Below are 14,493 nucleotides of genomic sequence, written 5' to 3'. Positions count from 1 at the left end.
GATAATACTATACGAGCGACTAGAATAACAATTACACATTGAGTTCCTAACCTAACCATTGAAGTACAATAAAGTAGACTGTAGGGGAAGCCGGGCGAAACGGGGTACCTAACGTTTGATGACAAATGTGACAATGAATTTGAATAAAAGTACTTCGATTTTGTTTATATTCTCTTTATTTAGTTCTTTTTGGACAATATTATGGAAGAAAAATATTTTTTTAAAAAACTACAATTTGCAATTTAAAACAGTAAACAAAAATGAAAGTTTAGTAATGGGGTACACATATTAGATGATTTATAATTAATTATTAATGATTCAGATTAATTATTAATGAACAGATTCATCATTGTCACTGTCTAGGTAAGCACATAGTAAATGAGCAATTCACAGAACAAGAACAAAAACATCAGCTCTCATTCGTCTTGGAAAGTAATTCATTGTAATAAAAACAACTGGCATCTTCATTTTGCGAACTATTGTCATCGTCATTTTTACTCTTCTTGGTTTATTTGTTGTTTTCTTTTCATTTTACGGGTTTTCAATAATTCAGATTTGTTCGTTCAATCTAGTTTTTTTTCTTGCCTTTTCTCTTTTTTAACCTGCTTCTTTTAATTCAGCCTTGTAAGGAGGTGTTGTCAAAATTGCTGCTTTCCCTCATTTTCTTACGCATCTTTTCTGTGTTGTTTTAACTTTAGGTAAAGGTATCAAATCTTAAGATGAAGCACTTTGGAAAAAAATTAGATTGTGTAGAGCCTGTGAGGGCGACAGACATCCATAAATAACCAGAGGGTTCAACATCAATGTCCATATTTGTAACGTCTTGAAGAGTCTGGGAAACTAAAATCTTGGGAATTTTGGATGGGTTCTAGATTCTGGTCGTCATGTTTTTCAGGAGTTTTGTGAATTTCTACAAAGGTTACGACGATTGTATATTTTCAAATGGAGTAGGATTGTTATTTCTCCCAGGCGTTATTTGAGCATTAGCTATGCTTGGAAAAAAATCAGTTGAAGTAGTGACTTTAGTGTCTAACTCGAAATCAGTAGTAGTAGTAGGCAGAAAATCGGTAAAAATTTGTCGGATGCCCTTTTATAACCCATTTGTCCAGTAATAACAGTTTCTACAGCTTGTTCCATATTTTCTTACGAGCATTTTTGCCTGGAGGTTTTTTGTACATAATGCCGCACCATATCTATAAACAATATGAACAGAATAAATAGTAATAAAATCTCATATATCTTGATAAAAAAATCTGGGGCACAATGGGATATTCCCATTCCACCCCACCCCGTTCTGCCCCTACAGTGTAGGGCCTACACGAATGTTTGAATTTTATGTCAAATAAAACGATTTTAGAAAATAAAATTACACCTTAGGTATTGTATTGCGGCCGGCTACTGAGTGATAAAATACAATTGTCTTGCACTCCCCACCACCCCACAATAGATGACAGCTTTTTCCCGTTCCACCCCGGTACCTCGATCCACCCCGGTACCCCGATCCGCCCCGGTACTCCGATCCGCCCCGGTACTCCGATCCGCCCCATACATATATGCATATATTAATGCATTTTTTGTAGGTATACAAAATCAAAATAAATATAAAAAACTACACATTATAATAATGTGGCACACATTATAATATGTAAAACTACACATTATTATAATGATATTGGCTTAATTTAATAGATTGCGAATGTGGACAAGATATAGGGGATGCAAACCATACGTTCTTTCAGTGTCCGCTGACAACAGACGAGAACTTTCTAAATAGCTTACTTAACACGGGCAGGAATTTAACTCCCCACCCAAGTATCCACCCTTCTTTCTGAACCTAATTCTAGAATTGCGGGCATAAATTCTAAAATGATAAAGTTAAACCCTTTAAAACTATGGAATTTTGTATTAATTGTTTTTATCATTTTCTATTATTTTTTTGTTTGTAATTAAAAATAATACTTGACACTGATAGAAACATCCTTTCACTTGGTGACTGCCAAATAAGTAATTAAAAAAAAACTTTATGCCGTTATTGTTCAAATATGATTTCGGGTACGTGAGCGCCACGGCTAGCTAGAATGAAGCGCAATCGTGAAGTCCAATTTTCGACAACTTTATCGAGCAACTGAGGTCGTATATCGCCATATCGGTGACTTCACATACCCCCAAAAATAATGGTGTAAGAACGCACGATCGTGGAGGCCAGTTCACAGGTCCAAACCTGGTGGCGATGAAATTATATATTTGGATACCAATGAATGAAGGAAAAATGTTTCTAGTTCTTGGTGAACACAAAAGCAATGAAACGAAAGAACATTCGTTTTATTCTTGTTTTTCGTGAGGTGTTCGGCCTACCACATGTATTTCATTCAATGTGAAGGAATATAGTGAGTATGGAGTAAAATAAACTGTAAAGGCATATATGTTTTATTACGGGCCAAAAATATTCCTTTTTGAGTATTTTTTTCACCGTTTTGTATAGGATTCTTATTATAAGGTGCAGACTTAAATCAAGTTTATTAATTATTATGGGAAAACTTGTTTTGGGTCATGAAAGGTCGGAACGAATTCGCAACCCGAGAATCTCCCTTATTTGTAGTACTATTGTACATACCCATAAATTAAAAGCAATAGACATTCGTATTTAAATAAATTAATATTGGAATTCTTCCTATAATGAAGCTTGTGAAAATAGAGTAAATATGATCCAAAAGTTAATAGACATTTATTTACTTTCTTTTTCAAAACTCAATTTAATGATGATTTTATAAATTAAGTTAATAAGACGAAAATACGTTGAACCCGTTTTTCTTTTATAAATAAACTAAATAATTTTAATGAAACACTTGGTTATTTTTTAATTCAAATTGTTTCTTTGCTTTCAGCTTTTACAGGCTTCTTTCCGCTTTACCACGATGTATTCGGTACCAGAATCTACGCTGTATGCTGCCTTATAAAAAGTTCGAAAAGTCGTACACAGCTACCATAATCTTCCTATGAGGCCCTAACAAAAACAGCGTAAACGATGGATTTTCAGATATTAGTATATATGTTTATTGGAGACGTTGGAAGAGAAAAACATCAATAAGATTATAAAAAAAGTTCATAATTTATTTTGGTTTAAGCGTTACAATAGGGCGGCTATGAAGATAATTATGCGTTTAGACTGGTGACTAGCGCGTAAATGTGAATGGATCGTAGTTTCACGATTGAATCCTGATGTAAAAAAGATTTCAGTCAAATTTAACAACATGGCGTCGGTCCGGTGGATACTTGTTTTCGCTCAGTTTCGTCAGTTTAAAGTTTGTAAAAAGTTTTAGATTTTCCCGCTTAACAAAACATCAAAACCAAGACCAAAGGTAATAAACGTTTTACATACAAATTTCTTTCAGTCTGCCAAACTGATAGCAGCTATACGCTCTTCATGCGTGTGTACACTTTTGAGTAAACATATTGATCGTGTTTTAGTAAACAATGACGACGCGACGTAATGATTTCATATTCGATTTTCGATACATCTTTATGATATCTGATTGTTTGATATCTAATCGAATCTAAAATGAAATGTTCGAAAGGTGTAATTGTACACAACCTAAATTTACATACGCACTTCAATAGTCAATGATAATAATACAACTAGACATCTTTGTTTTATTTATTTGACAATCAATTGCTCGGTAAATATTTATTTTATTTATCGAAGAAAAAAATACAACAAAAAAAAACACTTAATCGGAGACTCGATTCTGCTAAACGTCTCATCATTTCATTTATTATTTATGATTTTACTGTGGGAAAATAACTCGAAGGATCAATGTATTAAATAGGCTCAAAGGATTAATATGAAATGTTTTATATCCTACGAAATTATTAAAAAACTTTGTCGAAATATAATGCATTTATTTTGATAAAATTCTTAAGTTGAGAGAAAGCTTAATTTTGTTTTGAATGAAAGTTCAGTACAATCGCTAACCCGCACAAACAGTTGATAACAAAGTGTAATCAAATACCATAACAATTACATTCAACCTGCGATCTTTCATCTTGTAGAGAAACTGGATATTAGATATCACTCATACTTCAGATATTGGGTTTTTCATGCATTTGGCTGTGTGCATTATACTTGGGTTTTAGGACTGTACTTGTGTGAAATAACTATACATGAGGTATCGGCATAAGCTTAATCTCATGATAAAATGCATTTTTTACGTTATCCAAAAACCAAACAAATTCATGCAAACTTGCATCTGAGTTGCTGATGAATGGTAGACAAATGTACTAACCACCACAATATGGAGACGGGTTTGTCAAAATACAGATATTAATGGCTTGAATAATAATCATATGTGATATAATATGTATTTTTAATTTCTGCAAAATTAAGTGTTCTCGAGAAAGCTTTTTTGCAATATTCCCTATGATATACCAGGTATACAAGTGTTTGCATAGTATTGTTTTGCTGTGTTCAATATATCGAAATTTTATGCCAATTAAAGAACATTCACGGACAGGATTAATTTTTTGTTTTCATTTGAAGAAAACTGCTGCTGAATGATACCTATTACTCTGAGAACCTTATGGTGAACATGCTTCATTGCAAGATATAGATAAGATGCAAGATACTACCAAAAAAGTAAAGACGTGAAATTGCGAGCATTGCTAAAGGGAGACGATTCTCAAACACCGTTACTGGGTATGAAACTTGGATATATTTTGAGAATCAAAAGTGCAAAAAATCATGGGTAACTCCAGGCGAACCGTCCACATCAACAGCAAGACCGAATCACTTTGGGAAGAAAACGATGCTCTGTGTTTGGTGGGACCAGGTATTATGAGCTATTAAAGCCTGGTGAAATGGGCAATACCAAATGCTACCAACAACAATTAATCGATTTGAATCATTGACCAGAATGTCAAGATAGCCAACACAAAGTGGTGTTCCTCCCTCACATATGGCAAAACTGGTTGGTCAAACGTTGGAAGCTGGGAAGTGCTACCCCATGCGGCTTACTCACCGGACTTAACTCTTTCCGATCCCACACACTTACTGAGCAGCTCTCTGGTTCCTACCAAAATTTGAAAAAATGGATTAATGATAGTTCGTGGTAAAAGAGTAATATTTTCACTGGCGTGGTATCCACAAATTGATTCCTTCTTCCTTCTTTCCATGTTCGCTCCCTAGGTGGAGCATATGGCCAACACGAAACGACTCCAAGTCACTCTGTCACGCGCCATCTCCTTGGCTTCCTCCCAGGTCAGTCCGGCGTCTCGAAGTTCTGCTGAGTATAGTCGGTGAATGGTCGTCAGCAGCCTTCCGGGACGCCGGAATCCTCGGGTTTGGAAGAAGAGACATGAGGGGTTGATGCCCTCAGGTGGCATTCTAAGGACATGTCCCAACCATGTCCACCTTCTCTTCAGGACTAAATTGATTAAAGTCTATTAAACCACCTTTTGTCATTTTTCCGAATTGAATGCAAAAATCATCGCAGGAAGCTAATCCCTCTTAAAAACAGGCCACAAGGCCTACACCAAGAAGAAGAAGAAGAATGAGTTGAATTGTTTTCAACTTCAGTAGCCAGTATAACTTCATCTACTTTAGTGTTTCTTTCACTTCTAGGGATAGTCTTCAAATCGAAATCCCCAGATCAATTTTATTTTTTAAATTTAAAAACCATCTCTAACACTTGCAAACTTCCAAAATATCCCCCAATACATCACAAATGTTTTTAGGGTAATCCTTTGCTTTCTCTTTTAAAAAAAATATATGGCATAAAATTTCGAACTTATTCTCCACTCCGTTTAAATTGATTCATTATAAATTGGATTATGAAATTAAAATTTTATCAACTAAAATCAATAACTGGAAAGTATACTTAAAATAAACAGAAAACACGGCTTACCACTAAGTGCAGTCGAAGCACAACTGACACTGAAAAATGGCACATTAAAAAACGACATTCTTTTTCGGTACATTTGAAATAAAAAACCTGCCCTTTTTCGAAATAACATCTTAAGTAAAACTCATCATTCAACCTGGTCAAGTAATCAAATTTTAGAACCTTTAATCCTTATAACAATAATATTTCAAAACCTATTTAATAACATTTATTTCTGCCTGGTAAATTTTATATTAGCTTAAACCGTTTTTGTGGGAATTAAATTTATATTTATTTATAATCTGTTGAATTGACTCTTTTAGGATAGAGTATCTACCAGAATGGCAGTGGAATACATTTTGCGGTGGAATAATTTTTATTCCATGCTCTCGTCTGGATGTCAAAGCTTACTGGAAAGTGGAGACCTGGCTGATGTTACAATATCTGCAGGAGGCACTTGTATTCATGCGCACCGATTAATCCTATCCGTATTCAGTCCCTATTTTCGGCAGTTATTCAAGGTTTGATTTTATATTTTTTATATTGTTGACTGCAGATCACATTTCACACTCCTGATGTTGAATGCAATTATAAAATGTTTATGATGTAACATAGCTCAACTAAATTGCGATGCGAAGTATATGAAATTGAATATGCGTTGATTATTCTTAATGCGTCATTTTAACAGAAGCTTATAAGCGCGCCATTTTGGTACTATTGTAGAAAGAAAGAATCTATAATACAAACGAAGACAACAACCAAAAGTTGTGTTCAGTAAGATCATAATACATATAATATTTAAGTACTAAATCCCAAATGATTTGTTTATTTTTTTGATGTCGTATATCGACTGTTAAATGTTAATATAATAGTTGAATATTTTCATTTATTGTTCAATACATAAGTATAAGCGGTCCTCAAACTTTTTTATCCACCACCCCCTTAGAGATAGTAATGGTTCACTGGCGTATCTAGAAAAATGCTAATGGATTCTTAGCTCCAAATAGTATATATCTAGTATCTCTGTTTTTTGTCATATGTGTTCTTGCTGGGAATGTCAGGTTTCTTGCGAGTTTTTACCATTTTCATACTGTCCATTTTGTCCTCAGCGCCTTACTAATGCCCACTTTCAGTATTTCTGTTGTGTAATATGTGTAATATTAAACAATAAAACTTGTACCAGTGTGTCGGAATGCAATATTGTGAATTTGTTTTTTTTTTCAATATAGGAAAGCCCGTCCAGTCACCCCATTGTGATCCTCAAAGATGTCTCCTTCGCTGATCTTAATGCTTTATTACAATTTATGTACAAGGGAGAAGTGTGTGTCAATCAAGATAGCATCAACGGCCTCATGAAGACAGCCGCACTTTTAGAAATCAAGGGACTCACAATGAATACGGGAGTAAGTGGGACATTCTAATAAATATCATTTTTATTTTATTGTAGCATAGTTGTATTCAATTAGTAAAGCAATCCCACAAAAAATTACTACCCCTTCTCTAATCTGTCATGGTGTTAACCTTGCGCAGCACGGTGTCCACATTTATTATTTACTATTTTAAACACATATTTTGTTAAGGACTTGAGATTTTATAACAATAACAAATTTATAAGTGAATTACAAACCTTTTCGATTGTTTATTATCCACCCGAGCATTGAAAAAGACATACAGATAGCAAATATACAATAAAATATGTTAACAGTTTACTATATCGCTCACTCCTTTCAAGAACGTCATAAATAAAAAATCGTCAATTTTCAGTTGTGCATGTTTTCGGAATGCCCAGAAAATGTACTATATCCCAGCAAAAGCGGCATATTTTAAACTTAATATTTACCCGCTACAGGGCAGAAAGTGTTGTTTTTACATTTTGAAGAATAGGTATTGTTTAAGTATTTTTTAAATATACTAAATATTTTTCAAATGCAGAAAAAATATTCAAGTTTTACCTAAAAAGATCTGTTGCACAGTAAAAGGTTCAATAAGTGGCTAGATATTTATTTTTAATACATTATATTATATTGTTAAACTTTAAAAACGTTCTACTGAAAAATCAAGTTTTTTGATTTATGACGTTCTTGAAAGGAGTGAGCGATATGTCTCTCTCGTTTTCAATATTAAGGCTACTATTGCCTCACGTGATGCGAGCAATACAGATATATTTTATCTTTTATATTTTTCTATTAAAATGTAGTAATAATAGTATAAAACCACTCACCGAGATTTTAATGTCTACCGGTTTCGAGACATACCCGTATATTTTATGTTTACGGTGGCTGCTGAGATTATTTTTAACCCAATTTTACTATTTAACTGCGCAAGACATTTACGTTCAGGATTATTGAAGCAGATGTCAATAGTCTAAAATTGGCCATATTTTTAGCTATAGCTCATTTCAATCTGAGTACTCTGCTGATGTTTATTTATCTTATTTCTTATTTTTCATTTACAGAGTATTGGTATAGAACTGGATAGTAGCTCTAATGATCAATCAAAAGTAGACAACTTTACGTCTGATATTGAGCCACCTCAAGATAAAAATAAAATCAATAAGAAACGTCTTCTTCCTAGTCCTAATATACCGGAGAGGTTAATTGGGAAAAGAATCAAACCAGATCCAGGGATGAATGATGATATGTCAAAAAATCTTTTCAGAGCATCATCTTCAAATAATAATGAAATTTCCATGTAAGTAATATACCCGTAAATTCTAAAACAGTGATAAAAATCACTTTTTACACAAATTGCATATATCTGAATATATTTACGGACATATAATGCCCATAAGTAAAAATTTGTTCCAAAGCTTACAAATAATGCCTATCTTATATACAACAAGTAATAATTTGTTCCAAAGCTTACATAAAGCTTTCTAATACTATTAATTTTTTAGTGGGAATCTAATTACTCTTGAACTTAATGTTTTTTTTCTAAACATTAAATAACCAGTCAATTCCAAAGTCCTACAAGATCTTAAAAATATAAGAACTTTTGTGTTTGTTGTCAATATTGTTAAAATTTGCATAGTTTAACAATAATCAATAAACAACACAATTGTGCTTGGTTGGATGTCCGTTTTTAATTGATTTACACCTTTTATTAATAGAAGGAATGGTATTAATCTACCCTTATTCAATGGAAACATTAATCCCACTCTTATTTTATCATTGTTTCATTTACATTTATTTTGTTACTAACCGGCCACTATTGTATTTATTACATTATAATTGACATATTTCCATTAATAAATTCTAGCAAAACGGAAACATTATTACACATGGAATTGGCAAGCAAAATATCAATTGATGAATCGTCCAGGGAAGCCAATGTTTCAGGTAATTAAATATCTTTTTACTACACGAACTTAGCAGAGTTCTTCTAATAACGAATATATTAAGGGCATTGCATGTAGTATTTTTAAAGACATTTATTTTACTTTATGGTAAAAGAAATATACACACATAAGTTTTTTATTTGGTTTTAAAAAATTTTACCGTACAATTTTTTTTAGTAATGTATGATAAAAATAGATTATCTTTAATCAAATTGTATTTAAGTACTTAAATGTAAAACTCTACATACTTCATTTATACTTCTAGTTCATTTATACTGTAAATATCAATAACGTTTTGAATAGTATTATGTTAGTGAAATTCAATAAGCAGTAATCTAATTTATCGTCTTTTTTATCTTTATAGTAAATTGTGTTGGGTTGTAGTCCTGTGGTTAGTGTCGCGGACTCTTAAATCAGAGTTTCTCGGTTCGAACCCACTTAACCACAATTTGATACCTATTTCTAATAATGAGCCGCCTAGAAATAGTGTGACTGTAAATATTTATATGAATAATACAAAAAAAAAAATTGTTGGAGTTTATGGTAAAACAAATATGTATTCCAAAAATGTCATTTTAATAAAATTTATATCTAAAAAAATTTGATTTTTTTAAAATAAAATGTTGAAAAAAAGTTACTATTTATCTCTTATTTTAAAATTTCATTTTTCCAGTGATATCACACATGGGATATTCATTTTTTTTTTCTTCATAAGACTGAAGTAATTTAACAGATATTTGCTACTATTTAGAATTTTGAAGTTACTTAATATGTATTATCATATATTTTATTTCAGATGGAGCGTGCAAATCAGTAAAATGCACTCACTGTGATAAAATGTTTGCCAACCGTTATAATTTAAAAGTGCACATTCGGGATAAGCACAATTTCAATCCGGAGGGCTCACTTATTTGCACTTTGTGTAATAAACAAATGAGGAATCTATCATGCCTGCGAATGCACATTTACAATCACAGGAAGCAACTCACTACCGACGCTGCCAAGAACTTATAACCACACCAATGCGTCTCTGAAAAAGCACCCTGAAATATTTTATCAAAATAGTTTTCCCTATGTTTCTACCATTATGTTTATTATGTACCAATATCATGCATAAAGTGAAAATCATTCATTTTATTTCCATAGTAAAATTAATTTTAGGGATCATATTTACCCTTTTAATAATAATTTTAGTTTTAAAATGAAAATTAACTTCATAAATACCACTTGTTGCAATACTACTTGTTTGGCATAACACTCACTCCTTTCAAGAATGTCATAAATCAAAAATCGTCAATTTTAAGTTCTGCATGTTTTCAGAATGCCCAGAAAATATACTATATCCCAGCAAAAGAGGCATATTTTTAACTTAATATTTACCCGCTACAGGGCAGAAAGTGTTGTTTTTGCATTTTGAAGAAATGGTATTGTTTAATTATTTTTTTAAATATACTTAATATTTTTCAAATGGAGAAAAAATATTCAAGTTTTACCTAAAAAGATCTGTTGCACAGTAAAAAGTTCAATAAGTAGCTAGTAATTTATTTTTAATACATTGTATTATATTTTTAAACTTTAAAAATATTATCTTGAAAAATCAAGTTTTATGATTTATGTCGTTCTTGAAAAGAGTGAGCGAATTATTAAAAAAATTATGACCTTCTTTTTTTCTTCTTACAAAACTTTTGATAATAATAATAACAAATATATCGCCTGATATTCTATATTTACGAATTCGAAACATTTTTAGAATTTTGGCTCTTTAACTTTTCATTATTAAGCTTTTACTGCAGTATATTAATTACTGGAATTTATTAAGTTAATTTAAAATATGTAAATATTACCACAAAGTGACTGTCAAATTATTATTTATTTATGAAAATATTTTTAGTGTTCATGATAAGAAACATACACTTGTAGTTTTAACTGTGATAACTCTTTTGCCAGGTTTTAAAAAAGCATTGATCATTCCCAGTAATGGAGTACAATATTTTTTGTAGTCCGTTCCTTTCTAAAGAAAATTGGTACAATTTAGATATAAAGCAATTTAATTGATATTCCTTAGTTATTGTAATGTGTTTATGTATTTTTTTATAATCGATTATACACGTAATAATTTAAATAATACTTATTGAACATTTAAAGTAAGTTTTTTTTCATTGTGTCCATACTCTTACATATCTTGCAATAATTATATTAAATATTGATTTTTAAAGGTTACTTTTAACATTCTATTCTCTCTATAGAATTCTCGTCATTTATTTGTGGCATTGAATTTTATAAGATTACCATCTAGTGCGACAAAATCAAGCCACAAAATCATTTTCACCCTTATGATGTGAATCACGTCTATAAATGTCACAAATACTTGTACAGGTAACTGCGCATCACATGTATGGATATATTTTACTTTGCCGTACTAATGAATATTGAAAAATTCTCCATTTACTCAAGTAGAAAAAAGATTTGTAAATTTGTTTTTTAGTTTCCATTACCATTCAACTGCTGCATTTGTATGTTAGTTCCACAGTATGTTGGAAAGGAATCACTTGTATAAGATAATTATTTTTATAAGTATCGCATTTATAACCATGTCAAACTATCAGAACATCCTTGTAACAGACATTACTTTTGTGATGGCTTAATTTGTGTATTTTTAATGAATTTTTCTGTTGTTTCTGTGTTTAAATTTAACTTTAATTAATAATTCTTCATAATGTGTGAAATGTTACTTTGTAAATAATTAATAATAGTCCATAGTGTAATTTTGTATACTTAGTGCATAGACTTTTCTATATCGTTTAGTATTATATTTATTCAAGATTGATGATATTAAATATTTATCAAGTTGACATAGTGCGGTGCTCTATGCACTATCAGGGTCCAGATAGGCTTAAAATAATAAGATTATATTTATTTTATCTAAAATTTTATATCTAGTATTATAAAATATTGCATCACCCAGAGACAATTGATAGAAATATGACGATGATATCCTTTTTATTATAGTGAATAGTGATTCCGAAAGTGATTATTAAAGTGACAAAGCGCCCATTGAAGACTATCCAAGGATATATATTCAGTGTCGAGCATCTGGTTTACACATCGCTCACTCCTTTCAAGAACGTTATAAATAAAATATCTTCAATTTTCAGTTGTGCATGTTTTCAGAATGCCCAAAAAATGTACTATATCCCAGCAAAAGCGGCATATTTTTAACTTAATATTTACCCGCTACAGAGCAAAAAGTGTTGTTTTTGCATTTTGAAGAAAAGGTATTGTTTAATTATTTTTTTAAATATACTAAATATTATTCAAATGGAGAAAAAACCTTCAGGTTTTACCTAAAAAGATATGTTGCACAGTAAAAAGTTCAATTAGTGGCTTGATATTTATTTTGAATACATTGTATTATATTTTTAAACTTAAAAAACGATCTCCTGAAAAATCAAGTTTTTTTATTTATGCCGTTCTTGAAAGGAGTGAGCGACATGTCGGCCAGAATAGAAGCATCTAGTTCACATCTATGGACAGGGTCGGAAAATATTCAAAATGAACCACGTATCCTTTCTTCAACAGACCGATACTCAGTTCCAAAATTATCTCACAGAAGTTGGGAAAAATACCACACGGCTGTTCCACGACCATAATTCCTGACAAAAAAACAGTGATCATCCATTTAAGTTGGCTGGTAGGAACTTCATAATAAGTATGGCAGCAACACCTCGAAGGACATACTTCAAAACCGGGAAGTCCCACATTTTTGATGTCCTGTGTGCAAAATCTTTGAGTTGATCCTTTCTGTGAAAAACTTCAAAATGTTAATGTTTTTTTGCAATATTTAATTAAGGAGTATCCGAATATATTTAATTTTGAACATCACTTAATAATAATGGTAATATATTGAATAATTACGGGCGTATATTTAGTTGTATCTCATTTTCACATGTTGTATTGGTGCGTGCTGTTGTGAACATTCCAGTACAGTAAAAGTAGCATGATGTGATTATTTGAGCAGCTTTTATATGTTGATGGAACATTAACCAAATTTGATATTTCCATCGTAAAATTTCGATTTTAGTCATAATTTGGATCACATCCATGCGATTTCATCTATTTCAGTATCGATTTGGGTACATCATTGCTAATATTTCTATCGTCTTTCTATTTGAACAGTCTAATGAGTGATGAACTGTATTTTGCAGTGAATTTTCTAAAATATTTTCAGAATAAAAGTCGTATTAGTATTTGTCGTATGTATTAGGTAGGTGTCGTGTGTGTGGTTTTGTGATAAGCAAAACCAACTGTCTTTTATATGAACGAATGAAAGTACAGAGAATGTGCAGCAATAATAGATTTGTCATTGAAAATGTTGCTAAATGCAACGAATTTGGTTACGTTTATTTGACTTTTTGTTACATGAGTTCTAGGCAACAGTAATTTACCAGAGAAAATTGTCTATTTTGAATGGATACAGGTTAGGAAGATCTGCTTAGTCCACTTTTCGTTACAAAGTCAAATTATCAACATATTTTGTGAAGCCAAGCATATTACATACTACAAAACTGTGCCTGTATTTTGTTTCACTTGTATAAAATTACTTGCCAAGGAATAGCAAAACATGTCTCAAAACGCACCATATTGTTGGTTGAACTTTTAATGCCTTAAGCGGCTCATTATAAATTCCCTAAAATTTACGAATTTTTTAAAACATTTTTTATATAATTTGATCACATGTTTCAATATAACATTCCACTTAGATACTGTATTTAGCTTTTTTTTTTTACTTAAGTAAAATGACTGATTTTTTATAGTTATAATTTTAAGAAAATTGTAATATGTAAAAGATTATTCATCCGGATGTAATCATATGAGAAAATTCATTTTTGTATTTGTAGAAGTTGTTTTTTATCACTGATCTGAATCAGCCATTGTTAAACTTTATACAAATTGAAATTTAAAAATATGTAATTAGATTCATCACAATATTTTGATTGTGTCCAAATACTTGTTCACAAAATCTGGATTATCTCCAATTACAGGAGTTATTTTCATATTATTTTTTGACATCTCATCAAAGATGAAGAAGAATATGGAAGTCTGGGCATTTACGGGGCTGACGGCCGTCATAGGCTGGTTTAAGTGATCACTTTACACACGTGTAACATTCACCAATTCTACCCATTATTGACAACCACACTACTCAAATTCTTGGAAGTTCTATATATATATAGAACTTCCTTTAATATATATTTATATATATTTTCTATATATATATAT

The 14,493-nt window shown here is 31.2% G+C and overlaps 1 protein-coding gene and 1 long non-coding RNA gene across 4 annotated transcripts; one reads left to right on the top strand and one right to left on the bottom strand.

Moving 5' to 3' along the window:
• Window positions 1-158: 158 nt before the first annotated feature.
• LOC148308676 (uncharacterized) lies at window positions 159-3,648 on the bottom strand. Its single transcript, XR_015837650.1, has 2 exons — window positions 3,380-3,648; window positions 159-1,193 (listed from the first exon to the last, which is right to left on the bottom strand). It is a non-coding gene; the product is annotated as an uncharacterized LOC148308676 (long non-coding RNA).
• On the top strand, window positions 2,897-14,402 carry LOC148308675 (uncharacterized). Of its 3 annotated transcripts, XM_088261351.1 has the most exons (7): window positions 2,897-3,359; window positions 4,538-4,693; window positions 6,200-6,397; window positions 7,106-7,279; window positions 8,332-8,567; window positions 9,135-9,214; window positions 10,010-14,402. In XM_088261351.1, exons 3-7 carry the CDS (start codon window positions 6,218-6,220, stop codon window positions 10,225-10,227), a joined length of 888 nt encoding a protein of 295 aa, XP_088117477.1. In that variant the 5' UTR covers window positions 2,897-3,359; window positions 4,538-4,693; window positions 6,200-6,217; the 3' UTR covers window positions 10,228-14,402. The 3 variants fall into 3 exon arrangements, with proteins under 3 accessions (XP_088117477.1, XP_088117474.1, XP_088117476.1); XM_088261348.1 differs by lacking the exon at window positions 4,538-4,693 and having other exon boundaries at window positions 2,900-3,359; XM_088261350.1 differs by lacking the exons at window positions 2,897-3,359; window positions 4,538-4,693 and adding an exon at window positions 3,548-3,677.
• Window positions 14,403-14,493: the final 91 nt, after the last annotated feature.

Source organism: Brachycentrus maculatus, unplaced genomic scaffold (genome assembly GCF_059751285.1).
Source record: "Brachycentrus maculatus isolate JH-2025_06_01 unplaced genomic scaffold, ASM5975128v1 h1tg000153l, whole genome shotgun sequence".
NCBI lineage: Eukaryota > Metazoa > Arthropoda > Insecta > Trichoptera > Brachycentridae > Brachycentrus > Brachycentrus maculatus.
This window is presented reverse-complemented; position numbering and strand designations above follow the sequence as displayed.

Coding starts and splice junctions, on each gene's coding strand:
- LOC148308675 (XM_088261351.1), top strand. CDS start 6,218: ATGGCAGTGGAATACATTTTGCGGTGGAATAATTTTTATTCCATGCTC. Junction 6,398..7,105: donor ATTTTCGGCAGTTATTCAAG/GTTTGATTTTAT, acceptor TTTTCAATATAG/GAAAGCCCGTCCAGTCACCC. Junction 9,215..10,009: donor CAGGGAAGCCAATGTTTCAG/GTAATTAAATAT, acceptor ATTTTATTTCAG/ATGGAGCGTGCAAATCAGTA.